Source organism: Calonectris borealis, chromosome 1 (genome assembly GCF_964195595.1).
Source record: "Calonectris borealis chromosome 1, bCalBor7.hap1.2, whole genome shotgun sequence".
In the NCBI taxonomy this organism is placed as follows: Eukaryota; Metazoa; Chordata; class Aves; order Procellariiformes; family Procellariidae; genus Calonectris; species Calonectris borealis.
The window spans coordinates 211,103,939-211,130,626 of record NC_134312.1 but is presented as its reverse complement, the minus strand read 5'-3'; the positions used below and the strand labels follow the sequence as shown (position 1 = coordinate 211,130,626).

General features: G+C 39.5%; 1 protein-coding gene across 2 annotated transcripts in view; it reads right to left on the bottom strand.

Annotated features, from left to right (window-relative positions):
* Positions 1-26,688, bottom strand: part of GRM5 (glutamate metabotropic receptor 5) — a 298,495-nt gene that overhangs the window by 268,631 nt on the left and 3,176 nt on the right. The window contains exon 2 of one of the 2 annotated variants that reach the window (XM_075140174.1): positions 20,174-21,055. In XM_075140174.1, coding sequence (XP_074996275.1) covers positions 20,174-20,852 — 679 coding nt within the window. In that variant the 5' untranslated portion in view covers positions 20,853-21,055. Of the gene's footprint in view, positions 1-20,173; positions 21,156-26,688 lie in introns of those variants that run through there. The other variant, XM_075140175.1, reaches the window with a different exon arrangement.

Below are 26,688 nucleotides of genomic sequence, written 5' to 3'. Positions count from 1 at the left end.
CTCTAGGTTAAAAAAACCCAAATATATAAGAGTAGTTGCCCTTGGTAACACTTGTGATCCCATCTGGATAAGAGAACAAACAAGCAAAAAGAGATTCATGTATCCAGCTATCCAGTTACCCCAGCCTAGAATCAGCCATCTAGACTTCTTCTGCAGTGCAAGGAAGAGCCCACCCAGAGCCTCCAAAATCAACATTCTGCTTTGACCATTACCCCAACTAGACAGCATAAAATACTATAAAGGGCCTGCCCTGCATAAGGACGAAGGTACCTGATATAGCTAGATCAAAGCCCTTCTCTCTACTTGAGAGTCTCATCTAAAACCTTTACCTGGGGTTGCTCACTTCAGCAACGTCAGTCCTTTCTCACACGTGATTCAGGCATAATAATCCCCACGTGAGAAGTGAGTTTCCATTTCCCTCCATGCTTGAGCTGAAGCAGAGACTGCAGATCTCCTAGCAGTGGGAACTGTAAGGTATGATGGTGTGGATTTCCTTCAGTCTCTCCAGCCAAAGATTTTTATTTTGTATAAATTACTCAAACATTCAGTGAGCCCACGGAAGAGCAAGAATACAACTTTGAGGAAAGCACTCACCTTGGGCAATGAGATTCCAGTCTCTGATGCAGTCAATAGTAGTGGACTTTTATAAAAAGATAGTTGCAAAGCATCCAGTCTCTGGCCATTTAGGAATACACTGAGATATATCTCAGGTGTGTGGGGTTGGTTTGTTTGTTTGTTTCTTTGTGTGGTCAGTCCCCAATTGGAATCTATTCCTATACTGAGAAAACTTTATTGATTAAGTGATTTTTCCTCCAATTTGTAATTAGTATACTAGGCAGACCAAAATCCATTAATTCATTCCTTCAGAATTTGCAGATTCCCCCTATGTACAAAACTACATTCCATTCAATCCTGTTTTCTTTTTTTATTGCACACTGGAGTTCAAAAAGAGAAGAGGACAGGAGAATGAAGAACAAGCCACAGGAATTAACTCTGCTTAAGCTAACTTTGTTGAGTAACAGGCCATTTTTCTTGCCTCCTTATCTAACTTGAGCATGGCATAACCATTGGTTTATTTGAATGATGGCGTAGATTTTAACATCAGGCTGTATACCTTCTGTTCCATTTATCAGGGTGTGTTGCATCCAGTTGCTGTTCTTCCCCTATTCGTAGCGGTGTAGCTCAGCTCATTTCCACTGTCATTAATGCCAATGTTTTTTCTGGGGAGTGAAATTAAGCTAAGCTGAAAATTGATTATGTCTTACTGTCTTCATCAAGATTAAACACGCCAATGCTTTTATAAGCATTTTTTTCTCCTTGCTGTTATTTTCAAAGATTCTGGAGATATGCTTTCAGATGCACCTCAATTCAGTTGTTTCTTCCAAAAGAAGATACATATACTGCTGAAGATCATGCATGCACTGTAAGCGTAAACTTGATAAACGGCCTCCCAAGGTGACTCCAGCTGACCCAGGTGACACAGTGACATGTGAACAACCTTTCATAAACTTATTAAATATCATCTCAAAACCAGCTGCAGTTTGGACAAAAAGTTTATCTATTGTAAGGCTCTTCTAGAGCCATATTCACCTGAGAGTTGGAAATCCTTAACCTACACTTATTTATTAACATTTTTCTTTCAGCCATCATTACCATTCAATGTGATGTATTTAAAGACAGTAGTGATATTATTCAGGCTTCAGTTTGCTCCACTAAACAAAGTCAAGTCTTCTGGGCTCCTGTTTCATGATATGTTCTTCAGATTACACTGATAACCCTTCTCCGCAGCTGTCCCCACTTTGATTCTCTCTTCCCCAGACATCAATGACTACCAGTCTGCAACAATCAGAAGATGATTTGCAGAACCGTGTACAGCAGGACAAACCTTCTATTTTTCCTGAAAATGCCTCTCCAAGATCCCATTTGCCTTTTTCATGTCTTTATCATATTGGCTTCTCTTTTCTCCTGCACCCTCTCTTCCTAAGTGTTGAACTCTCGGGGAACCACAGAAATGAACATTAATCACTAAGGAAAAAGGAGTATTTGTGACAGGCAAGACAGGAACTTCATCACTCTGAGCTTCACACTTAGTCAATAGAGATCATTATGCACTTCAGAACTACTCTGGAAGCCACTTAAACTTGAGTCTCCCTCAGCAGGTGTCAGAATTTCTTACTGATTTACAGACAAAGTTTCGGATGACTGTGCTCCTGGACTGGACTATTTAAGTTAGATACTTAAAGACAGGGAAGATTTTAAGTGCCTGGTACAATTCCTTTTAGCCTAGTCTCCAAAACCATCTAATTCTTCTTGTATAATTACTCTTTTTCTCCTTTCTAATGGTTAATATTTTTCCATCATTAGAAAATTCCAGGGATTAAACTAATTATACTTATGTCAGTTAAAAAAGCATTACATGAAACTAGTCCCCGTGTTGATCACTGAAGATTTCTGTGAAGAACCTTATGCAATGTCATACCTTCTTTTTCCATGTCACCCAGCTTCCTGCCCACCTCAGTTTCACGGCAGCGTTTTCCAACTACTAGGAAACTCAAACCCTAATTTTAATTTCCTCTGTAGCACTATATCAGTACTTAACAAGCCTAGACAGAGGAAGCCCAAACCATATTTTCTCTCTTTAGGGAGAAAAATATAAAATAAAATCAATAATCCCATGAAAAAAAAGATGAAAAATATCTGGGATCTTACATTTACTTCCATATCATTTTCTTCAAAGTTTGTTTGAAAGCAAACATACTACAGAGACATGGTCTGTGAATAATGAGATCATTCCATTCACACAAACATGCATTAAAGCATAGCCATTGTCTATGCTATTCTCCAGTATTACACTGCCACCCCCGAAACAATGTTTTCTTTAAAGAACCCCAAAAAGATGGTCTAAAAGTCCCTCTGAAAAAGACCTTGCTGTCAAGTTTATCATTTCACAGAGAACTAGTCTTAATCCTCTGGGACTCAAATTATCCAACATTCCCTTTAATTTTACTGAAGAGTTTTTCTTCCACTTCAGTTGTGGTCCTTTCCACTTCCATAACCTCCTTCCCACCAGTCAACTTGCCTTTGCCTTCATATTCTACAGTCTTTGTCTTTATGAAGACTGTTATTCGGCACATGTAATTTTAAATACTTATCTAAAGTACCCGAGTTAGGAAGGCAGTAATCCAAGGTCACTAAAGAAGAGATTAAATAAAATGGAGGGTTGAATCACCCCTTGGAAGTGACTCTTCATTGAGTGGATACGGTCTCTGGGACAATTTAGTTATCAGCTTGAAAAAAAATGAAATCTTTTCCACCTAGAGCCACTTCTACGCCAAGAAATGGTTGTTTTGGCTTAGGGCCAAGATTGAATTACTTTTAATGTTGACTCAGTCTGTTCTCGTTCTTCTTCATAACTTTGCACACAGCAATGGTAGACTTTAGTGATCTGGTTTTATTTATTTTGTGAGATTTAACTCATCTTGACTTCGACAAAGTTTACTTTATTACTATTTTGGATATCCATGATACATTATCTAAATAAGGTTTCTGAGGGATTTTAGAGCTCTTCCCTCCATTCCCAATGGGAAAATCCATTCCCAGCAGATCCCATTCCAATACATACCGTTAAGTGGGATGAAAACTTTGGATAAGAAAGTCATCTTTGCCTTAGTGCCCATTCTGCTTTATATTTGACCATCTGACCCTGAGTAGTTTCATTTATATAATTCGTTATCTTTCTTAATTTCTCCAATACCTGTTCTTTTGAAATTAACCCTCTTTCAATAAACAATAAAGTTTATACAAAATATATTCATTTAATTAAAACTGAGTGAGCTCACAGCTAGCATTTTTTAGTGCCTCATTATTCACTCCAATAAAACAAAGCACATTTAATAATAACATATTTTCAGCTATTAAATGTCTCAACAAAATGTAGAAAGCTGCAAAGAAATTAAGATCACTGGAAAACAAAGACGACTATGCAAAGATTCGAGTGGAGTGAAAATCTATGTGTTTGTTCTTGTATTCATAAGTGCTTTCTTTAATACATGCCTGCAGGTTAAGAAAAATATTTATCAGGAAACAAAGGTAATATTTACATATTAAAGCAGCACCAGAGAACATTCCCTAGCACTGAAACATGATTCTCTATGGCATTAAATTGCTATAATAGTCCCTGGAATAATTTTTGCCTGGATCATAAAGAACTGTCCCAAATAATTCCCAGGCACAGTTGGAGAGAGTATGAATCATGAAGTATTCAAAATAGGCAGGTCTGGTATGATCAGACTGTACCAGCTTTTCAAGAACAAGTAAATTAAGATTCTTCAGGTATAGCAACTGAAAATTCAGAATTACATGACATTTGCTACTAAAGCTCACGAGGAGGGTGATGCCTCTTTACGTTCACACAAGGACTTCTGCACAATGGAAGACTGGACAAGGGACAGGACAAGGACAAGTAACATAGATTAGTTTGAATCCACTGCTTAGGTTTGGTCCTCCTTATAGCATATTTGCCTTATATAGGGATAGTTGCAGTGATCCAGAAGAGAAGTAGAGTGTGAGTTAACAGAAAGTGCACTGCTTAAGCTCAGCCCTTGGTCTTTTTTATTTAGTGATGTGCACATGTCCAGGGAGATTTCATTCCCTGTCCCAGACAACTTCAGTTTAATTTATTTCAAAAAGACTAGAATTAGTCTTAGAAATATGAGAAATATAAGATCTTGACACCAGAACTGGAATAGTGTCCAAAGTTCCATGTGGGTGCTTATAATTTTCAGATACAATTTTGAGTTACCAGCATATTACAAGTACCATTTTTCATATCAACAAAACAAATATGTAGAACCAGCATTTTGCTAGCCATCCATGATCTCCAACAGCAAGTTTATTCCAAGGTGCTGGTTTTACAAAATTTACAATAATAAGGCTGTTTCTGTTTCAGTCAAGACTGAAGAGTCAAGGGACTTTGCTCAGAGAAAAGTATTGCAAGGAAGAAAATTAATAAGTTGATTGCCACACACCGTAAGAGTTCTTGACGAAACATGTAATTAAGGCAAGTAGGCAATTCCTTCATCAGCATTGTTCTTGTTCTAGCAGATAATACTAAAAACTTGTCAAACATGCATTCAGAAGTCTATTGCCTATTAGCAAAGGATACTTTTTGATTTGCTGTTTCTTAGCCAGTTTCTTAACTGTATAGAATAGAAATAACAAAAAGGTTCAGAGCACTTGCTGAACAAGAACCCTGCAAAGTATGTGATTGTGCTGGTTTTGGCTGAGATAGAGTTAATTTTCTTCACAGTAGCTAGTATGGGGCTATGTTTCGGATTTGTGCTGAAAACAGTGTTGGTAACACAGGGATGTTTTCGTTCCTGCTGAGCAGTGCTTACTCAGAGTCAAGGTCTTTTCTGCTTCTCACCCCACCCCACCAGCGAGGAGGCTGGGGGTGCACAAGAAGATGGGAGGGGACACAGCCAGGACAGCTGACCCTAACTGACCAAAGGGATATTCCATACCATATGACGTCATGCTCAGCCTATAAAGCTGGGGGAAGAAGAAGGAAGTGGGGGGATGTTCGGAGTGATGGCATTTGTCTTCCCAAGTAACCGTTACGCATGATGGAGCCCTGCTTTCCTGGAGATGGCTGAACACCTGCCTGCTGATGAGGAGTGAAAGAATTCCTTGTTTTGCTTTGCTTGCGTGTGCGGCTTTTGCTTTATTTATTAAACTGTCTTTATCTCAACCCATGAGTTTTCTCATTTTTACTCTTCTTGTTCTCTCCCCCCATCCCACCGAGGACGGAGTGAGCCAGCGGCTGGGTGGGGCTGAGTTGCCGGTTGGGGTTAAACCACAACACTGATGAATTGAAACTGCCATCTCTTTTTGTCCAATACCATTGCACTCCCTGGGCTAAAGAGATAAAACAGTTGACGAAAGAAAAAGACTCAGGCTTTAACAATAAAGTAAGTCAAGACTGCACGTGTTATTTGGGAATTCTTTTCAGAAATTACTTGTAATGACATATATGGGCACCAGCTGAGGGTACCTTGGTGCTAGGTGCTATTCAAATGCATAACAAGAGAGAGGAAATGCTTTCAGTGCAAATAAATAGACAACAGAATTACAGTGATACACAAAGAAATACAGAGTGGTAGGAAAAAAAAAACAGTAGTTCTTGGCTTTTGAGAGAAATCCTCATGTTCCTGTTGAACAAACTGGCAATGCATATGTCCATTAATGGTGCTGAAGTACATGACAGGATGTCATACAAGCACAGCATTGAGTCAAGGTCATGGAGCTCAGGCCAAGAACTGGTTTAAGTAAGGGGTGCTTTTTCCACAACTGCTTTATCCAGAGATAGATTAGGGATCTCTGCTTGATACTGAATTTCTGAATAACTCAGGAGATTTCTCAACTGCAGGACTGGGTGTTTCGATACTGACTTTCTATAGGAAAGGTTAGGCACTTAACTAATATGTCATTTGTAAGTAATCGGTAACCATTTATTAATTTTTAAACTATTCATAACTTTAAAGCACTGTGTGATTGAAAGGAAGGCAGTAAATATCCTTTTTTACTAGAAAATCATTCCTATCAGAAAGTGTCACTCAGTAACTTTGTGGAGACTTTTCAGTTGCAAAGATTATACTGAGTCAAAAAAGTCACTATGGACTTTAGAATATTACAACATTTTATAAATTAAAACATTTCAAGCAAAGCTCATACATAGACGATATTCACAATCTGACCAGCTCCCTGAGATATGTAATTACTTAGTATGTTGCCCCAAATACTTTTTAGATTATACTTAAACCCAAAGCAATCGGTCTCATTATTTATTCAATAAATTTTGCATGCCAGGCAAAATGCTGATCTTTGAAGTCAGAGTATCTTCTCACACACTCATTAAGATTAACAAAATAGTTTCACTGCAGATGTCACACCACTATTTTTAGAGGACAGCAAAAACAGCCATTGGGCATATGAACTCTAACCCACAGCTGTCCAGAGGTATGGTGTGTAGGTGATAAGACTATAGCAAATTCCACCAGCGGAAAATGACAATGCACAAGCACCCACTCTTTCCATTTTGAAAAGCATTCTTAATTTAAAAAAACCCAACTTCTCCCTTTTTCCTATAAAATGTTTATCTATTTTCTGCAGAGAAAAATGAAGGAAAATGCTATAAAAACATATTTTCACACTAATGCGGAGAACAAACACACACAAAAACCTCTCAAATATTGTCGTAGTTCTAGTTATGATTTTTTTACAAACTCCTCTACAAAATTGTGAAGTAATTAGTCATTTCTTGCTTATGTAATGAAGCTAGTAACACCTCTACCATGATCATATCAAAATATTTATCTAGCCAGAGAGAAACCATCAGCTTATGAGAAGTTATTAACATGATCGATTTGAAGAGCCATTTTATAAAGCAAAATTCAGTCATTTCTATTTGACATATTTAGGACAAATCAACTGCTTATAAATGCAAACACAGTTTTGAGTTATTGCTGTATTCCATAGTTTGCTTTTGCTTGAAATTTAGCTATGTCTGCAGAAATATTTAGTCCCTTGAGAGGTCTTTGCTGCATTATTACTTCTGATCTGAAGAACAACTTCAGGCCTTGTGCTCCTCACTGAATTTACACAAACAACAGGGGAAGAACTCAATGCAGCACCTCCCATTCTGTAACAGGTTATGACCATCAACTATGAAAGGTAGGTAGGGAGACCAGAGGTCTGGGAAACAAGAGGTCTGCCGTGGTTGACCTCCAGCACAGCATGCCAGCTTTCACTCCTTCGGTTGCCTAGTAGTAAAATTATATTTAATTTGTGAAGCGTTTCAGGGCCTGTAGATGGCATGTTCTGAAGAGGATCTAGGGTGTATTAAATACTCAGATCTAGAAATTGTATCAGTGAAACAGTTCATCTTAAGCACCGTTGTTATTTCTGCACTTTGTTTCTCTTAATCCTGTACTCTCACCTTTCTCCTTCACCTAGACCTTTGCTATTCTTCTTCCTTCCCTCTTGCTAAGAGTCCTCTTGGCATTCATATCCAATCTGCACAGAATTCACTCCCGACCTTCCACAGCCCACCTGATAAAATAATCCGTGATAAAATTGCTGCAGGTGGCATTATGTAGTGCTCATGTCTTTGAACCGACATCCCAGCGAGACAGACAGGGCAGGGAGAGCACTGCCAAATCTGGGCCGCTTTGTTCCAGATTGTCTGTAGACAGAGGATGGCAATGCTCCACTGTTTTAAGGACTCTGGCTACCCTTGGCCAGTTTTCTTTATGGACATGACTGCAAAATGCTGAAATGCTTCTTTCCGGGAAGACCTTGACAATTTTTTTCAGTTATCGGTACGCACATACTGACACTGCTCCTTCTCCCCCAAAACATTCCATCTTGTGAACTGCAAAACTCACCTTTTATTTCAGTTATATGTTAAAGCTCAGGCTCTACACATCTCAATGAAGCCACGCATTTTGCAAATGTCAAATGAACTCCCTGATTTGTGTAGGCAAACATACTGTAAGGTTCTATAGGGCCCATGCACATATAGCAAATGGATCCTTTGGGACTTGCACCTGTATTTTAGCTGGCAGCATAATTAGGTCCCATATGGTTAATGAAATGTAACGTGTCAGTATTTTGTAGGCTGAGATTTGTCACACAGAGGTGTTGGATGTAACACCCACTCTACCAACTGTTCAAGAGTAAAAAAAAACAAAATCAGTTAAAAGCTTGTGTGTAAAAGAGAAATAGGAATCAGCCTTCAAGCTTTTAGTTTTCCAGGCTTCCAGTGTCCTCTGTCTTTCTGTCTTCCTAGGGGAGGTATGTCAATCAAGGTACTTTTTCTCAACAATGTTTCAGAGTACCTTCTCAAAGGGCACAAACCCCTGTGTGGTCGGTAACAGAACATGTACACAAACTACATGTCCATGAGTTTCTCTGTCCTACATTACCAGTAGTGTCTGAGTGTCCCTTACTCTCCAAAGTATTGATCCTCACAGCACTTCCATCACACATTTGAAATGTGGGTGTTTGGAGCAAATGCTTCAAAGACACCCATGTGTGCCAATTCTCAACCTACAAAATGCCAAACCATTATAAAATCACTAAGCAGGCCTCCCTGCAGATGGCTGGAGGCATGTCCACCGCAGGCTACAGGAGGGGCTGCAGGCACACCCAATGTAGCTCTGATCTAGCCGGTTGTGCTGGGCCATTAGCTGAGATCTCAGCTCCACAGTGTCATGTCCCATGTTGTACTTCCCAAAGGACTGATCAACTTGAGCACAATACTGTAACGGTACAGCCCGATGCAACCTTGGTGTATCTGAACCAGTCTCTCCGTCAAAAGGCATTGGTGTGATCTCTACAATTTCGTCGGGTCCACATGGGTAGTCCAGGAAAGCACAGAACTGGGTCTCTCACTTCCACCTAAACCATCCCAAACTCCCTGCTCCAGTAGCCACTGCACTGTCCTGCTCTCCACACCCAATATTCTCAGGTCAAATTTTCTAGTTCTGGTGGTTTAATTTGACTCCCACTCCTGACCAGAGCAGTTGAATGGGGCTAGAAGAAGACATAGTACTATGTTTCCAGCCCACAGAGACATAAGATAACCAAACAGCAAAGGCAGATCCACAGCACAGATTTAAGGACACAATAGTCTTCCCTCTTATAGCGTGGCTTAGTGTGACAGCCACACCATCACATGCGGATAGAAAGGCTTCAGCATTGGCCTGTCATGGTCATAAGCAACCATGCGTGACTGAGAGGCTTCTCAGCACTTTGCCTCCTGGGTCAGCACCATCTACATGTCACGCCTCCCTCAGGGTGGTCCCTGAAGGCACTGTCTAGCCCTGCCTGAGCAACCTGTGAACAGCTCGCATAGCAGAATCTGTCTGCATAAACCGTTGGTTGAATACACATGAATAATGCATAGAGCTGTAATAAAATCAGCTTGGGAGCAGGGAAAGAAAAGGACTATGTTAGCCTGGATGATTCAGACAGTTCTAGTTAACAAGCGAGAGGTCAGAGAGAGGGGGAGGGCAGGAAGGTCGCACAATTGAAGAAACAGCCAAATAGGGAATGGTGGAGGAAAAGAGAAATTGGTAAGTCCACAGATCAAGCAACCTTCGCTTTTTCAATAAAAGTCTATAGCAGGATGTTGTTATAACTATAAAGCTTACACTCCTTGGTTGAATCTTACATAGCTTACCAGAAAGAACTACATTCCTAGCCTGTGCCAGTCATTGCATAAGTCTGACTTTTGTACAAAATCCATAAGGTTGAGATCCCTGAATGCATCCTCTACCAGATTCTTCATTTTGAGCTACTTAGGCATGCTGATATTTATGCTTTTGCATAAATGCCTTTGGATTTGGGGAAAAAAAAAATCCCTCTATAGAAATTCTGTCTGAGTGAACAAAACCTTCAGCCCCATAACCAGTAAGACATAGAGCATCTACATATGCCTTTCTTTTCAGTAGGTGTGAAGGTGCCAAAAGAGAAGTTGAGTATCTAAATACCCTGTACTGTGGGTTTTCAAGGGAGAGATGCAAGTCAGAGAAAGAGAGCATCTGATCCAACTTCAACATTTTTTAGGCCCCTTAAATTTGAGCTAGTCTCATATTTTCCCTGTAGGGAAAGAAATAGGTCAGACAAATTGCCTGTCTTTTTGCATAGACATGAAATGAGCAAGGTAACTTCACATCCCACAACACTGTTGGAAGGAAAAAAACAAAGAAGCCCTTTATATATATAGCCATGACTGAAGACATATGAGAAGCTTATATTGGAAAGATAATATACGCTCTCATTTTGGGCACATATCCTAATCTTTTTGAAAGCTTCTGTTAATGTGAAAAGGATTTGAATCCTGTATTTTTGTGTGCTAAAGATGAAAGAAAAAGGAAGAACTGCTTGTCTATCAAATGCAACCTTAAGTTCTGTTCTACTCATAAAACCAAATGAGCAGCACCTGCATATTTTTACTAATTTTTCTCCCTGGACTTCTTTGGAAACCTACAGTAAAATTCTTCTCTGAGCTGCAAAGCCAGCATGGAAAGGGGAAAAGAGCTGAATTTCACTGCTCCTCCTCCATCAACAAAAGGTATAAGATCCCTTTCCAAACTTCTTGCATTTGCTCCTTTTCCGTGCCTGAATATAGTTTCACTCACTTGCAGTCAGGATGCATCTATGCTGCCTGTTCAGCACAGCTCTGAGATCACAGCCATCTACAATACTTTCTGCGAGCCAGGGAACACCCTCAAGAACATGTCAGCATGCTCCCTGACTGCTCCCTCGTCTTGCTTACAAAGACTGTCTCTGAGGCAACCTGGTGGAGAGAAGACGGATGGGACATGGCTTTGGGCTCTTCAAGTGCGATAGATATCTTGGCCAAGAACCTACTCCAATGTAATTGAGAATGAAGTTGGGTATGAAGATTGTTGAAACAGATGAAGGTGAAATAGAGGAAGAAGTTCAGCTTATTTTTCACCGTCAAGTCTTTGCTTGCAAATGAAAAAATGTCCTGTTTTTCACTAAATGCCAAATCTGGAAATTGAACAACTGTGATACGCAAGGTTTTAAGATAAAATAAATGCAAAATTGCTGAATAATGTATCTAGTTAGAATCAGATTTTTTTAATGAGAATCTGGAATTTAAATCCTGAACTTTCAAAGACATCTGGACTAAGTCTGGATTCTCCAGGTGAAAGAATTTTAAAAATAGGGTGCAACTTTGATGGCCTTTATTTTAACGAGGGCTCAATCTGCATTGGTTGATAGTCATGATCACATAAACCAAAAATTTTAGAAATTTCCAAATCAGTGCATCCTATCTTTTTCATACAATTATCTACCTGAAATTGTTTGATAATCTTATTTTGAATGGGGAGGGATAAGAGGAAAAAGAAGTTAAACCTAACCAGGGGGGAGAAGCAAGAAGTTAATGTAACCAGAAAAAGAGATGGTAGGAAGAGAGAAGAAACCCCCCAAGCATTGAGGAAGGTGAGATAGTAAGCCAGATGGGCAGAAGATGAATTACGACAAGATGGAGGCAGATAACTGTAAAAGGGAAAAATAAACAGTACATGTTTATAGGCCACCACTGTACTGGTTTGCTAATAAGGTAAGAAACAGCAGCTTGTATGCTGATCTATGGAAAACAATCTCCTGCCTGACTGCAAGTTAAAGAAGTAAATGGCGTACCAATCCCTCTAAAAGGAGCAAAAAAAGGTTCCATGCTCTTAAAAAAGGATTTTACAAAACTGGAAAGGTTTATACATCTATAAGAATAACTTAGCATCTGGAAAACCAATGCTTTACCGAAGTGACAGGAGAGATAAAGCTCTTTGGTTTAGCTAAAAGAAAGATTAGAACAATGCCTGGGAAGAGAAGCTCTGAGAACATATCAAGATAAGGGGGCTATAGATTGGAGCAACACAGTCAGTCATTTCATTTGAAGAAAGGATAATTCACAGTTTGAACAGACTACAAAAAGGTGAAATCAGCTCTGTCTTTACATGAAGTCCTTAAGTGAAGACACTCTGTGTGTACCTTCATAAACAATATGTTTTAGCCTAAGCAGAAACTACCGGTGACTAGTTGTCATTTTATTACCTATCTTACAAAGCAAAATTAAGATATGGAGAATAGACTTCTGTAATTTCAAATCAGGGAAAGGTGAACATGTGCTGTGACTCTACCATGCCAGATCATAGAATCATAGAATCATAGAATCATACAGGTTGGAAAAGACCTCTAAGATCATCGTGTCCAACCGTCAACCCAACACACCATGCCCACTACACCATGTCCCTAAGGGCCTCATCTACACGTCTTTTAAATACCTCCAGGGATGGTGACTCAACCACTGCCCTGGGCAGCCTGGTCCAAGGCCTGACCACTCTTTCAGTAAAGAAATTTCTCCTAATGTTCAGTCTAAACCTCCCTTGGTGCAACTTGAGGCCATTTCCTCTCGTCCTATCGCTAGTTACTTGGCAGAAGAGACCAACACCCACCTCACTACAACCTCCTTTCAGGTAGTTGTAGAGCGCGATGAGGTCTCCCCTCAACCTCCTCTTCTCCAGGCTAAACACCCCCAGTTCCCTCAGCCGCTCCTCAGAAGACTTGTGCTCCAGGCCCTTCACCAGCTTCGTTGCCCTCCTCTGGACACGCTCCAGCACCTCCATGTCCTTCTTGTAGTGAGGGGCCCAAAACTGAACACAGCATTCGAGGTGCGGCCTCACCAGCGCCGAGTACAGGGGCACGATCACCTCCCTGCTCCTGCTGGCCACACTATTTCTAATACAGGCCAGGATGCCGTTGGCCGCCTTGGCCACCTGAGCACACTGCCAGCTCATGTTCAGCCGGCTGTCAACCAGCACCCCCAGGTCCTTTTCCTCCGGGCAGCTTTCCAGCCCCTCTTCCCCAAGCCTGTAGCGTTGCCTGGGGTTGTTGTGGCCCAAGTGCAGGACCCAGCACTTGGCCTTGTTGAACCTCATACAGTTGGCCTCAGCCCATTGATCCAGCCTGTCCAGGTCCCTCTGCAGAGCCTTCCTACCTTCGAGCAGATCAACACTCCCGCTCAACTTGGTGTCGTCTGCAAACTTACTGAGGGAGCACTCGATCCCCTCGTCCTGATCATTGATAAAGATATTGAACAGGACCGGCCCCAGTACGGAGCCCTGGGGAACACCGCTCGTGACCGGCCGCCAACTGGATTTAACTCCGTTCACCACAACTCTCTGGGCTCGGCCGTCCAGCCAGTTTTTTACCCAGCGAACAGTGCACCTGTCTAAGCCGTGAGCCGCCAGCTTCTCTAGGAGAATGCCGTGGGAGACAGTGTCAAAGGCTTTACTGAAGTCCAGGCAGACCACATCCACAGCCTTTCCCTCATCCACTAGGCGGGTCACCTGGTCATAGAAGGAGATCAGGTTGGTCAGGCAGGACCTGCCTTCCATGAATCCGTGCTGGCTGGGCCTGATCCCCTGGTTGTCCCAGACATGGCTCGTGAGCACCCTCAAAACGAACCGCTCCATGATCTTCCCCTGCACCGAGGTCAGGCTGACCGGCCTGTAGTTCCCCGGATCTTCCTTCCAGCCCTTCTTATAGATCGGCGTCACATTGGCGAGCCTCCAGTCATCCGGGACTTCCCCAGTTAACCAGGACTGCTGGTAAATGATGGAGAGCAGCTCGGCAAGCTCCTCCGTCAGCTCCCTCAGTACCCTCGGGTGGATCCCATCCAGCCCCATAGACTTGTGAATGTCCAGGTGGCTTAGCAGGTCATTAACTTCATCCTCTTGGATTATGGGGGGTTTATCCTGCTCGTCGTCCTTGTCTTCCAGCTCAGGGGGCTGAGTACCCTGAGGATAACCGCTCTGACTACTAAAGACTGAGGCAAAGAAGCTGTACATGATGGTACTTCAGTTTTCTATCTCAATATTCCCAGCTGATTGATAGCATTTGCTCACTTTTCACAATTGTGATGCTAAGATAAATATTTGAAATTGGGCAAAAAAAGCACCACCTTTGTTATAGATGTCAACATTCAATAAAAATGAGCAAATATCTCAACAGGATAGGACTGGAACTGGGTTTTTCATTTCCCATATTTTCCTTCAGATGAGAGATATCTTTTATTTTTGCCACAAGATTAATGTGACTGGGAGCATATCAAATTGTGATCATCCTGATCTCAACATTTATGTTTGAAATGGTTTAAAAGTCTCAAAAAATAAAATATAAATGTAATTTCAAAAATAATAAAAACCCCAAGTAATTATTTTGGCCAGGGGCAAAAATGAAACATTGCTGAAATAGGACATTCTCCAGTCTTGAGACAGGACATTCTTTAATTTTTAGAAACAAATTTTTAGAAACAAATTTTCTTTGAAATTGAAAATATTTTCATGGACTAGCAATGACCTTTTTTGGTACATTATTTCTATGTGTTTTTTTCTGCATATAAAGCATGGAAAAATATCACCTATGCTTAAAATAAAACAAACCTATTTTTAAATCATATTATTTTCTGAAAAGCAAATAATATTTCTGACATGATATAGTTTTTGTGTCTAAAGAAGGAAGATCTAGAGTCTGAAAGAAAACCTTCACATCATTTAAGTACAATTTGTTCCAAGCAGCAGGTTTAAGGTCAACTTGTTGCAGCCTTTTAGTTCATTTTTTCATCCTATTCTCACATACTATGACTAATTTTCATTTTGGTCTTTACTTGGTAGCACAGGATGTAGACAAAAATAGTCTTGTAACTAGACACATTTGAACAAACATGAAAGGAAATGTGTGAAATAACCCTTATCTGCAGGAAAAAAAAGTTCTGCTTTTGTTATACTTGCCTGAGTACATCCTAAGAAAATTAATGTGAACCACCTCTTTATATTCACTTATGATAAATTTAAATGGAGGAAAGTGATATTAAACAGAGAGGACTTTGAGGATGAGTTTGATCCAATGTTTACCTGCCGAGCTCTCTAAAGAAAATGTTAACAAAGTGGCTTCGTTCTTAACGCTGTGTTCAAAAGTAAATCGCACCTTTTACATAATGGAGTGAAATTTATCCCTTGCTACCCCCAATAAATTTGGGTTATTGTGTTTCAATTGTACCCCTGTGCAGTTTTATTTTTCCAGCATACATCACTTCTTCACTCTATTCAGAGTGGCAAAATAAATGATTTCCAATGGCACTGAAAATTGCCTTTCAAATTATTAATTCATTTGGCTCCAGGCAAATTTTAAGCACAGACTCTCAGGGATTGACCTTGTTTCTGAGTAGGGAGGCCTGATCCAAATGTCAGTCTAGTCAACAGGGGAGTATTGACTTCAAATAAGCTTTCAATGAGGCCTTCAAACCACAATGATGGGAGAAGAGAAAATTGTATATATTTTTCTCTGATCTTTCAAAAAGACCAGGGAATGCTTTCATATAGGAAATGAGGTAAACAGAGAGTTCTTTGTCTCTTTAGGGCAGACAGACAGCTTCTTTCCTGTTTCCCCAACCATTTCTGATTAGTTGTGGTGCCAAGTGGTTAAGCAAGAAAAAGCCGAGACAAAACTCCAAGGGTGCTTGAGCTCCATGGCCCATCTGCATGCCAACCATCACCACCCCAAATCCAGATACAGGCACAAGTTTTCCTCTCTACTCCCTTGTCCATGCATTAGTTTCTCTGGGGGTGGACAACAGTTACATGAGCTAAAAAAGATCCCTAAAGTGCTCTGAGAAATTGAGACACTAAACCGGAGGGCTTCTCTCTGCTGAGCTACTTTGCCTGAGAGAGAGGCACAGACTGAGTTCCTGACTGCATTATTGACCTGCTGTCTGTCTGCAAAGTTGGCTTGAGAAGTGAAAGTTGGTTTGAGTTTAAGGAAAGTTTGTTTAAGCTCTGTTCCTATCACAGTGGTGGAAAAAAAAAAAACATCTGTAAGACCAGCTGAAAGAGTTAGATCAGTATGCAAATTTCAAAGAAAATGGTCTCCAGCATGCCCTGCAAGCCTGTTGTAGCAATCCATAAAGTTGAAGGCACTTGTTTCAGGCTTTAAGTGATAGGTCCTTAGTACAAGGAATTTCCCATCACATTTTCCCTTTTTGCCCGCTCACTCCTACCTCCCTGCCTTACATGTCTTTTTGTGGGGCCATGGCGTGACCTGGATTCCAGAACTGATGAGGTTTTTTTTAAAAAGTGCCCTGATGGTGGGTGAAAAAGTTTTATTTTAAAGCCAGATCAGTTCAGAGTAGAGCCCCACAAATCATTAAATGCAAGGAAGTGTTGGAGAGTGGGGGAAGATAATGACGCCAGTGTCACACGTCATTCCTGACAGAGCCGAGCAAGGGGAGTTGCAACCTAAGACTAAGACTTGCAGAGATTTCTGATTGACATATGTAAAATACACTACAGTAAGTGGAGATGACTGTTGCTTTATGAGAAATATCCTTCATTTATTACTCATATTTCCTATTAATTGGATTGCAGAAACTTCCTCCTTAAAATTACAAGAGCTCCACTGATGATAGTGCTTGCTACCTTCCAATTCTTAGGAAAAAAATTACTCTTAGTGATTATTTGCACACCTGGAGGCATTACCTAGATTAAACCATGACGCTAAATGTCAAGTGAGCAAAGCTTACAAGAACCTCTCAAAATTTTTGCGTATTTTAAATCTTGAATAAGGATTTAACAACAAAACTTCAGATCAACCTCCCAAAATATTAATTCCCTGCAGACATGTATAATTAGTAAGTGCAGAAGGAAAGATTCAAGCAGGAAGCTTTTTATTATGAAGCTACTGACTTATCCCAGGCTTTTCTTATACTAGACCAAAAGGGGACCTATAACTTTATCTGCTGATGGAACTACCAAAGCAATGAAATAACCGAGCTTTTTCCACCTCTTCTTTTCTCCCAGTCCAGCTTTGAAAGAGAGGACCCTCCCTCTCCTTGGAAATCCTTCCCAGAGACCAGAGATCATATTTCAGAATATTCTGGCTAATGCATGAAGATTAGCTAAAAATAATGAATGTAGATGGCCAGAATTACTGGAGGCACTGAAAGAAGGTCCTCTCCCAATGGGTGGGCAAGATCCTAAGTCAATAAAAATTGCAAGGAGAGAGATTCAACAATTTTTTTTCACCTATTTTGAAATAATACCTATGAAAGTAGGACACAGAGTATAGGGGCATATTAGGAATGCTTACAAGTAAACAGATGCTATATTAAAATGAAAATTAATTTTAAAAATAAAAATAATATAAATAAAGAATATCTCTTTTGTTTGCTTATTCAATTTACTTTAATTTAGCATTCATCTATAGGAGTGTTTTGAGGTGTTTTTAAAAAAATCTTTTTGTTCCTGGAAGGGACAACATCTTCCATAATCTTTGGAAAGTGTCCAGAACATCAGACATTGTCACATTTCAAAGAAATACCTTGACCAGTTTGTATTTGTCTAGCCTATTATAAATACCATCTGTTCTATTGTTAGAAAACATTTATGTGATGTTATTTAAATGGAGAGCATATTCATCATCATGACCAGACCATGCAAATAGATGATAGGATCGTAAGATTCCCAGAACCCAAGTTTAATGTTTGTTCACCGAAGTCCAGAGTTATGTTGCTGTAAACATGTTATGAATGATATGAGGCCTCAGGTTTAACAACGTACCACCTATCTCGTCCACTTTGACACTGGCAGAAGTAGGCATGTGTTGTACTAGATATATCATTCATGATTTCTCCTTCTTCACACCCAGCTCCTCTGTCATTTTCTACTCTTGTCTTGCCCATAGCAGCTACCTCCAGCTTCAACCCTTGTGTCCCTATTCCTTTCTTTCCAACGCGCAGTTCAAAGTTCCTCTGCCATAAGATTAACAAGCCATATGTTACCATCTGCTCCAAACAGAGTGTCCATGGGAAGTGGTAAAAGTAAGTATTCTCACTCTGTGCAGAATCAGACCTTGATATAAGCTTGACAATTCCCACACTGAATATATAAACATCCCTTCTCAATAAGCAGAGGTCTAAAAGTTGTTCATAGCAAAAATTAGACAAGTCATCAAAAGTAGTCAGGATATAAAATCTTATGCTAATGTGATGCATCAGTGGCATTATTTTTGACCATGATGTTATTCATACATATTTGTGAAGCGAAAGCTGCACACCAAGCCATGCCAAAGGCATCAGCTGGCACAGAGTACCTTCACTACATGATGTGACGTAGGGTGATTTATACACTGTTATATTAAACTGTCAATATAGTCATGCATCCCCATACAAAAGAGGCTGCAGTTATTTACCAGCTTTTGTTATCGTGATGGAAACATGATTGCAGCAATCTGCATGTAAGTTCTAACTTTTTTTTTTTAAATACTGCAGAATGAGTTCTCTATATATCTGTAGGAGGACGACAATCTCTACATACGAGCATTGGACCAGCATCACCCCAAAAAGGGCTTTGAATAGCATCAAGGCTGCCAGAGAAGCATACTCAGTGTGTGGGAAGGACAATCTGCTTTCTATTGGTTGTAATAAAGCCAGCAGCATCTGCTGCTGTTCAGAAACACCGTCACCACTACTCAATCTCTTAATAATATTTTTCGTTCCCAGATCATATTCTGAGCCTTCCATTCTGAGTTTGTCTGTTTGAACGGAGGCAGCCCAGTGAGATCCTAAAATTAATCACAGAACCTAATTCCAGAAAACGCACTAAATGATACTGTCATTAGACAGGGACTGGTGAAACCTGCTCTTTAGGCAGTATGAAATTCTAGTCACTTATAGCAAGATGAACCCACTCAACTCTGCCAATACAAGGAATAATGAAATCAAGTAAGCTTTTCCATAGCATCTCCCTTTAATCATATACTCTTCTGAACACTGGGTAAAAAGCTCAAGCTCTAAATCGAATAAAAAGAGGAAAACAATTTAGCACACAGTTCTGATTTTCTGGGTACCTGATGGAGCATAAGTGTGTGAAGAAGATTCGAAGAGACTTCCCTTGCTCACTCCCGAAACCAATGGCCAGATACAGAGCAAGAAGTGGCTGCAATACTCCATGGAGTATTATAAAAAGGACAGAAATAGTTCTGGTCTCCAGGAGTTGGGACAACCTGCATTCAAATATTAGCCAGAACTACATGTTTTCTAGTATTTATGCCTCTGTGCCTCAGATATTAAGCAGGAACACATTCTGACTCAGCTACAGTTTCAGATGATGATTTAGTTCTCTTCTGCACTAGGAAGACCAGACTCTTTCTCATTACCCATTGATACCAATACAGTCAAAACGATTACTCTACACAAATACACTGATTGGTAGATTAAGAAAAATAAATAAACGTCGACTAAATTAAATTAAAGTCACTTAGGAGACTCCAGAATAAGCACTTCTAACAAGTGGCCCTAAAACACACAATCCTGTATTTCAAACTTTGTTTTCAGCCATTATCAACATGATGCTACTCCAGCCCCATAGGGAATGTGAAATTATTATTAAGTAAAGTAAAAGTTTATACTGTTGACAACTGACTGGCAAGAAACTGACAACATCAAACTATCATCATCTACCTATTTGACCCCATCAAAGTAGTTTGAAGGCATTCTTATATGGAAAAAAACCCAACCTCTTACCTTCAGTATGTACAGCAGAAACATAGGTCCAGTTATAGCGCTTGACAATGTCCACCATAGCCCGTGCTTGCTGTGCATCTGATGGCACAACTCTCATAAAATACTTGAACAGAGTTTTGTCACTTAGGTCCATGCTTGTGGCAGAATAAGCAATCTGAGGTATATTGAAAAGCTGCAACAAGTTCTGGACCTGGATAGCAACTGAGCTAGAGCCAGGTCCAATGACACCAACAATGGGTTTCTTGGAGCGGAAAGACGATGAAGATCCATCCACACATCGCACCATCCCTTCCTCTTCTTCCGATGAAATAAGAGAGTCCCTTATAAACTCAATGCTCTGCTCCAGAGCCACAGCAGAATGCCAGCAGGAGTCCCTTATTTCACATCCTAGAGTTATATTGGGCAACAGTGTGGGGTCCAAATTAATTCTGTCAAGGGTATGTAGCATTGCCTCCACTCTCTGAATGCCATACTGCTCTCTTACCTCTCCACATTTTCTCTCATGAACCTTGTCAACAGTCGGTTGATGGTGGACAGAGAATAGAGCTCCAATGATAATATCACCAGGCATATGTGCAACCACCCTTCTTTCATTGGCCTGTGCAGAAACCAAAAGCCCAAAGTTCCCACAGACATCTTCCTTCAATAACAGGATTGCAAGGAACAGCAAAAGGACCATTTTAGGAAATGGTTTAGGCTGGTAGAGACAACATGATGGAACAAAAACGGAGAGCTGGTGAAAAGCAGTTATCAAATATCTTGGATAAAATGAGCACTGTGCTGATGGTTAACCAGGAGTTTGCGTATATTCTCTAAGAAGTCACCATCATCTCCAAGTGGACAGCTATGCAGAGCTGCACATGTGATCATAATCCTCATAACCTTCAAAAATGAAAAAATAAGAGAAAAAAAAATTTAAAATTAGTTATAAAGTCAGCTTTGTAATCTGTTCTAAAATTGCACTTATTGCTGCTGCTGTCAATGACTGTAATACATTCTCTCCTATATACACTTGCTTCCGTCATTTTTCAAGCTGGAAAACTTTGTTGTACTTCAGTGTTTCACAATCTTAGGCTTGTACTTCCGCTGGTATAAATTGGTGTCTTTGTCTTTGACACTCTTTTTTAAGAACTCTTTTGGGAAATGTTTTCAAAAGCACAAAGACAGACAAGTATTTAATTCCAAAGAAGAAAGATGTTGCCTTTTCTAATGTGTGTCTTGGAAAACAAACCCCTTTACTTTCAGACAGTCTCTATATCACAAATGCATATGTCACACTAATGTACCTCGGGCTGTACTATGTTATCAATTACAGCCCTAGGAAACTGCTGCTGACAACAACAGAGCTGTTCTTGAAATATTCTAAGGAATGCAGGATCTGGTTCTTCAAATCTGTAAACTGTTTTTGCTTTGTAAGCCACAACATGAAACAAATTAACTTTTAAAATAAGTTAGGATTAAGAAAACTGATTTTGTTATTAATATTTATATTTGTTCTAAGCAGTGAATATTTCAGCAGGGGAACAACAATTCTAAAACAGCAGAGCAGTGAAATTCTTTTCATCTTTTTATATCCTTAAATCAAACATCGCCAATAGGCAATTCAACAAATCCTGGTACTGTGGACAACTACACAGACTTCACTGATAGAAAGAAGTCAACATAGAGACTATACAGATGCGTTACTTCCTAAAATATTTGATCTGCTATGTTTGCCGATAGTCTGCAATGCAATCTGCACTCGGCTTTAGTGTTGATGAAGGATCAAAAAAAAAGAAAAAAAGAAAAGAATTAGCAAAGAATTCATATCTCGGGCTGTGGTTAATGGAACTTGAAAATGTACTTGAAAATGTTTTGTACCTCGCAGTGGGTTTGCAGCAGGATGCTTCTGGTTTTAAATATAGTGCTTAAACAGTAGTTTGTCCAGGTCTTGATCCCTGAGCACATTAAAGTATCATCTATTGCTTTACACCGGCCAGTGGATCCATTGATAGTACAGAAAGTTAAGCACACTCTCAAATCGAGGAAGGTGCTGAGCTAATTAGTGAACCACATGCCCAGTTTCATTATTGACAAAACAAATGCAAATTTCTGGGACAGAACCTGATCTCAGTTTTACTGACATAAATCTTTTGACGTAATAAAAAAGAATATAGAAATTTCCATACATTTCAGACCCACCAGTCATTTCTAATTCATTAACAATCATTAATAATGCTCAGATGTTGTAAAGTGAAAGAAACCCTTGCCATAGGAAATCTACCTCTGTTTCTTCCAGGTTCAAAATCTAGCAGTATTTTAATCTCAAATTTAGCCCTCATAACTAGGTCATTCAGTACAGTCCCACAGTGAAAATCTTCCTGATTCTGAAGATGAGACAGTCAAACCTAAACACATTCTTCTGCTTGAGGTTAGCCTTGTTTCATTATTATTTTACCTAGACATCTATAAATAATAAACTATTTACACAGAGGAAATCATGCACTAGTTTTAGTGAATATTCCCAAATGAAATCCAAATCTTTAAAAAGAGAAAACATTGTGTAGGAATAGTTTTGTAATATTAATTACAATATTAATAGGTTCATGTAATATTAATTTCTAGTAATAGACAGTGTTAATAATGAAATAAGGTTCAGACAACTGTAGAACACTTCAAGAAGTTTTTTTCTAGTCTGTGAAGAGTTCGTTTATCAATATTGCAACCCTTTGTCACTAAGGAATAACAGCAGTTCAATTCAGGTTTATTAGTCTCTAATTACAGAATATCATTACTACTTATGTCTTCCAATTGTTTGTTCCGTGACTCTGAAGACGGTATAATCTGCAAACAGTCTGAAGGATGAATGACAGGGAATATCTTTGTAAAATATCACAACTATTAAATTCCTATACCTCCGATTAATTTAATGTATTATCACTTAAAAAAAATCTTTAATTATTTACTAACTTATTAACATTTGAACAGAAATAGTACTCTGTTATTTAAAACCATGGATGGTTATTTTTCTGAGCTTCTCAAATTAAGGCTATGTGTACAGAGCACAACTATATCTAGACAAATGCCAGCTCTGCCTCAGACTGTAACTGGATATACAATTAGATGCCTTTTTATAACCTAGCTGCCTGTGCAGCTGCATATGTACAAATAGAGAGAGTTCAGAGGATTGGGGTGAGCTTGCGACACACAAAAAAAAATCCACCCCCCATCCACCATTTTAATTCTACAATACACATCAACCAGGTTTCTGGTCAAGCTTAGTAATACTGTTCTTGGTCTTATGTCTATGGATTAAAAAATTTCCATACAGGATACACAAGAAAGAGAGGGCAGCAAGGCCATTTTGATCTTCACTGCAAAGAACAGCTGTTTGCTCTTCTCTGACTACAGTTGTATCAATCAGTATAAAATTACAGGGTAAAGGATGAAGTAAAGCTGAAGGTCTCCTTTATGTTTCTGATTCCATAATAATAGCAGATCTCATGGCTAGGGGGTTCCTATGGCCCAAAAGCAAGTTCTGAAAGCAATCAAATCCTTCCAGTCCATGGTATCCAAGGGAAAAGAAGGGGGCAGATGCAGACTGCAGTTGCTCCAGAATTAATGAATTTTCTTCATATACTCCACTGTACTAAAGTAAAAGTCTATTTACTTGGGACTTACAAAGCTGTTACTAAGTACACCATGAAAACTGCTTATGTTTTATAGTATTAGGCTTTGGACTCATATCCAAAACATCTGAAGTCAATGTTTTCTGTGGGCTTTCCTGATGCAGTGAAACAACCTGGAATTTATATTAATGTGGCTAAGTGAGCCTGCTAAATTTCAATGCATTTGTATTTGTATAATAGAGATCTGGTTCTATGGGCTTACTCTTGCTCTCATAAACCTAAAAATCACAGACTGGTTGAGGTGGGAAGGCACCTCTGGAAGTTGTCTGGTCCATCCACCCTGCTTAAAGCAATTTTAACTAAAACAGGTTTCTCAGCTTCATGTCCAGTCAGGTTTTTAACATCTCTGAAAATGGAGACTCCACAACATTTCTGGGCAACCTGTTCCAGTGTTTGACCACAATCACAGTAAAAAAAGGTTCTTTTTTTATGTTTAAACAGAATATCCTATATTTCAATTTGTGCTTATTGCCTGTCATCCTTCCACTGGATACAGCTGGTTATGCCATGCGAAGATGCCATGAGAGTAATCAGGTAACATATCCCATTTTAGGCTGAAATGTCTGAGCAGAGAGCTGATATAGACTAAGCAACCTAATTACATTTCCTGGAGAACATCTTCCTGAAGAGAAGATGGCCAAGGGAACTGTTCAAATATACAATTTTACTGCTTTTCTGTCCCAAAAGAATCACATACAAGTCACACCACTTTTTGATTACCATTCTTTCCTACTACAGGAAGCTTATTATTACAAGCAGGAGGAGTACTAAAATAAAATTAAGCAAAATTTCATAAGCTTAAATGTAACTCCTGTTTAAATTGTTAGGGATAACCCTAAAGGGAGTTTGACATGCTGTTCAGACTGAGAACAGAGGTATCAGCAGCATCAAAGACAGTGAACTCTTGAATGCATGCATAAAGTAATGGGAATGGTTTCCCAATTAATAATTTATCTGCATTTACTTGTTTTCATTGATGGACAAGCAAATCAACATGCACAGCACTTAGGGTCAAATTTACTTTTCACACTGTTCAATTTCTTCAGCATCAAGGGAGTTATTCCTAATTTACTGCAACATAGGCAAAATGGAATCAGGCACTTAATTACTGGTGTATCAAGGTTCCTAGCTTATTTCAGCTATGGATGTAACCATAAATTAATCCTGAAGTCACATGCTTTAACAACAGATGACAGACACTTTGGTCTCAGTCTTCTGGTGCACTAGCTTCACACTTGGAGCAACTGCAGAAGTAGTAAGGCAGAAAGATAATTCTGCCTGTCTGTTCTCTGCTCAGTCTTGCCCTAGACAAAAATTTAAGGGCTACCCAGATGACTGAAGACACAGATCTGATGAAGCACTTGACATGTTCCTATAACCTCTGTGCTCTCTGGCAGTAAAAACTTGATGCCAGTCTCTGTCAGGAGAAATTCTCAGCTGTTCCTTTAGGGCAGAGTTCCAGCTACTTCATGTTGAGGTTTAACCGAGTAGAAAATGAGCATCTGTAATATTCCATGAAACATCACGCAATTCTTAAAATTATTTATTTCAACCTCAAATGCAAATCCATCTATAGTTACACTCTGTACGGACCAAAAGAAACAAAAAGAGCCCTAATATCTAACAGCATTAATTAAATGTTGATCAAAAATCAAACTATGAACAGCAGTTAATAAAAGGCTGATTTTCCACTATGTACGTGGCTGAGTTTATACATGGGGCACGTCTGACTTTTCTTAAGGGCTTCTACTACCGCCGGTGTAACTGTGTTTAAACCTTAAGCATGAAACCCTTTTCCCCTGTGACTTGCACTATTATAGCAGCGCCCACTAGTGACCCCCAGAGTGAAGGACCTGTCTTTTTTGCAATCTGAATTCTCTTGGCTGTGTGGCTTCTAATAGGTAAAACACAAACTCAGCAAAGGAAGTTTTTGATTTAGCCTATTTTATATCAGGGGAAAAAAAATTTAAAAAGAGAGAAAGAGCAATACTTTCGTTCAGGTTGCTTCTTTGTTACAATTTTGCAAGTTTACAGCCTGTTTCTTCATAATCTCTAAATCTTCAGGAAGATTTAAATAATAAAAATAAAATGCCGGATTATTGAACCGCAGAACAGTGCTGTGACAGAGTGAGAATTTATGGTCCAGCCTAGGAAGGTACTTAGGAATATATTCAGTATTAAACACATGAAGAATGTTATTGGTTAAAAGTCTGTAAAGACCTATCTAAAGTTTAACATCTCTTTAAAGGATTTTCCAGATCAGAGCAATCACAAAAACTTAGGCCCCCAAAATCCATTGATATGTAGTGACAAATTTTACTTATATGCTATGTTTGTATAGCCTACAGCCACATACCTGCTGATTAAATGCTTTTCAGGCATTCATTTACAGTACATACTGCAATTAATTCAATGCCATCAGATATGAGATAATATATGTCGATACAGATATGGATCAAATTAGTATATCCCAAGGAACTAACTTAGGTTTCATCATCAGAGAAGACAAAACTTTACCAAGCAGCAACTGAATTACTGGTCCAGAGTCAGTCCTGCCACTTATTGCACAGTGAAGATCTTTGGATAGCAAAAGATGGAACTGCCTTAGAAAAACAATTATGTAAAAAAAGAGACCTCTCGGCTCATCTCGGCGGTGACCAATGTGAGGAAAAAGTGTACCTTCAGGATGCTAAGCCTTTGCTCAGTTCTGTTGGCTATTGGCATTGCAAACGTTAAGCATTGGGTTCAAGCTGTTCTGGCAATCTAGCTCCCAATGGTGTAGAGGGGCTCAGTTTGCAGGAGGCCCCACACACCCACTTCTCGGAGGTAACTCTGATCACACAAAAC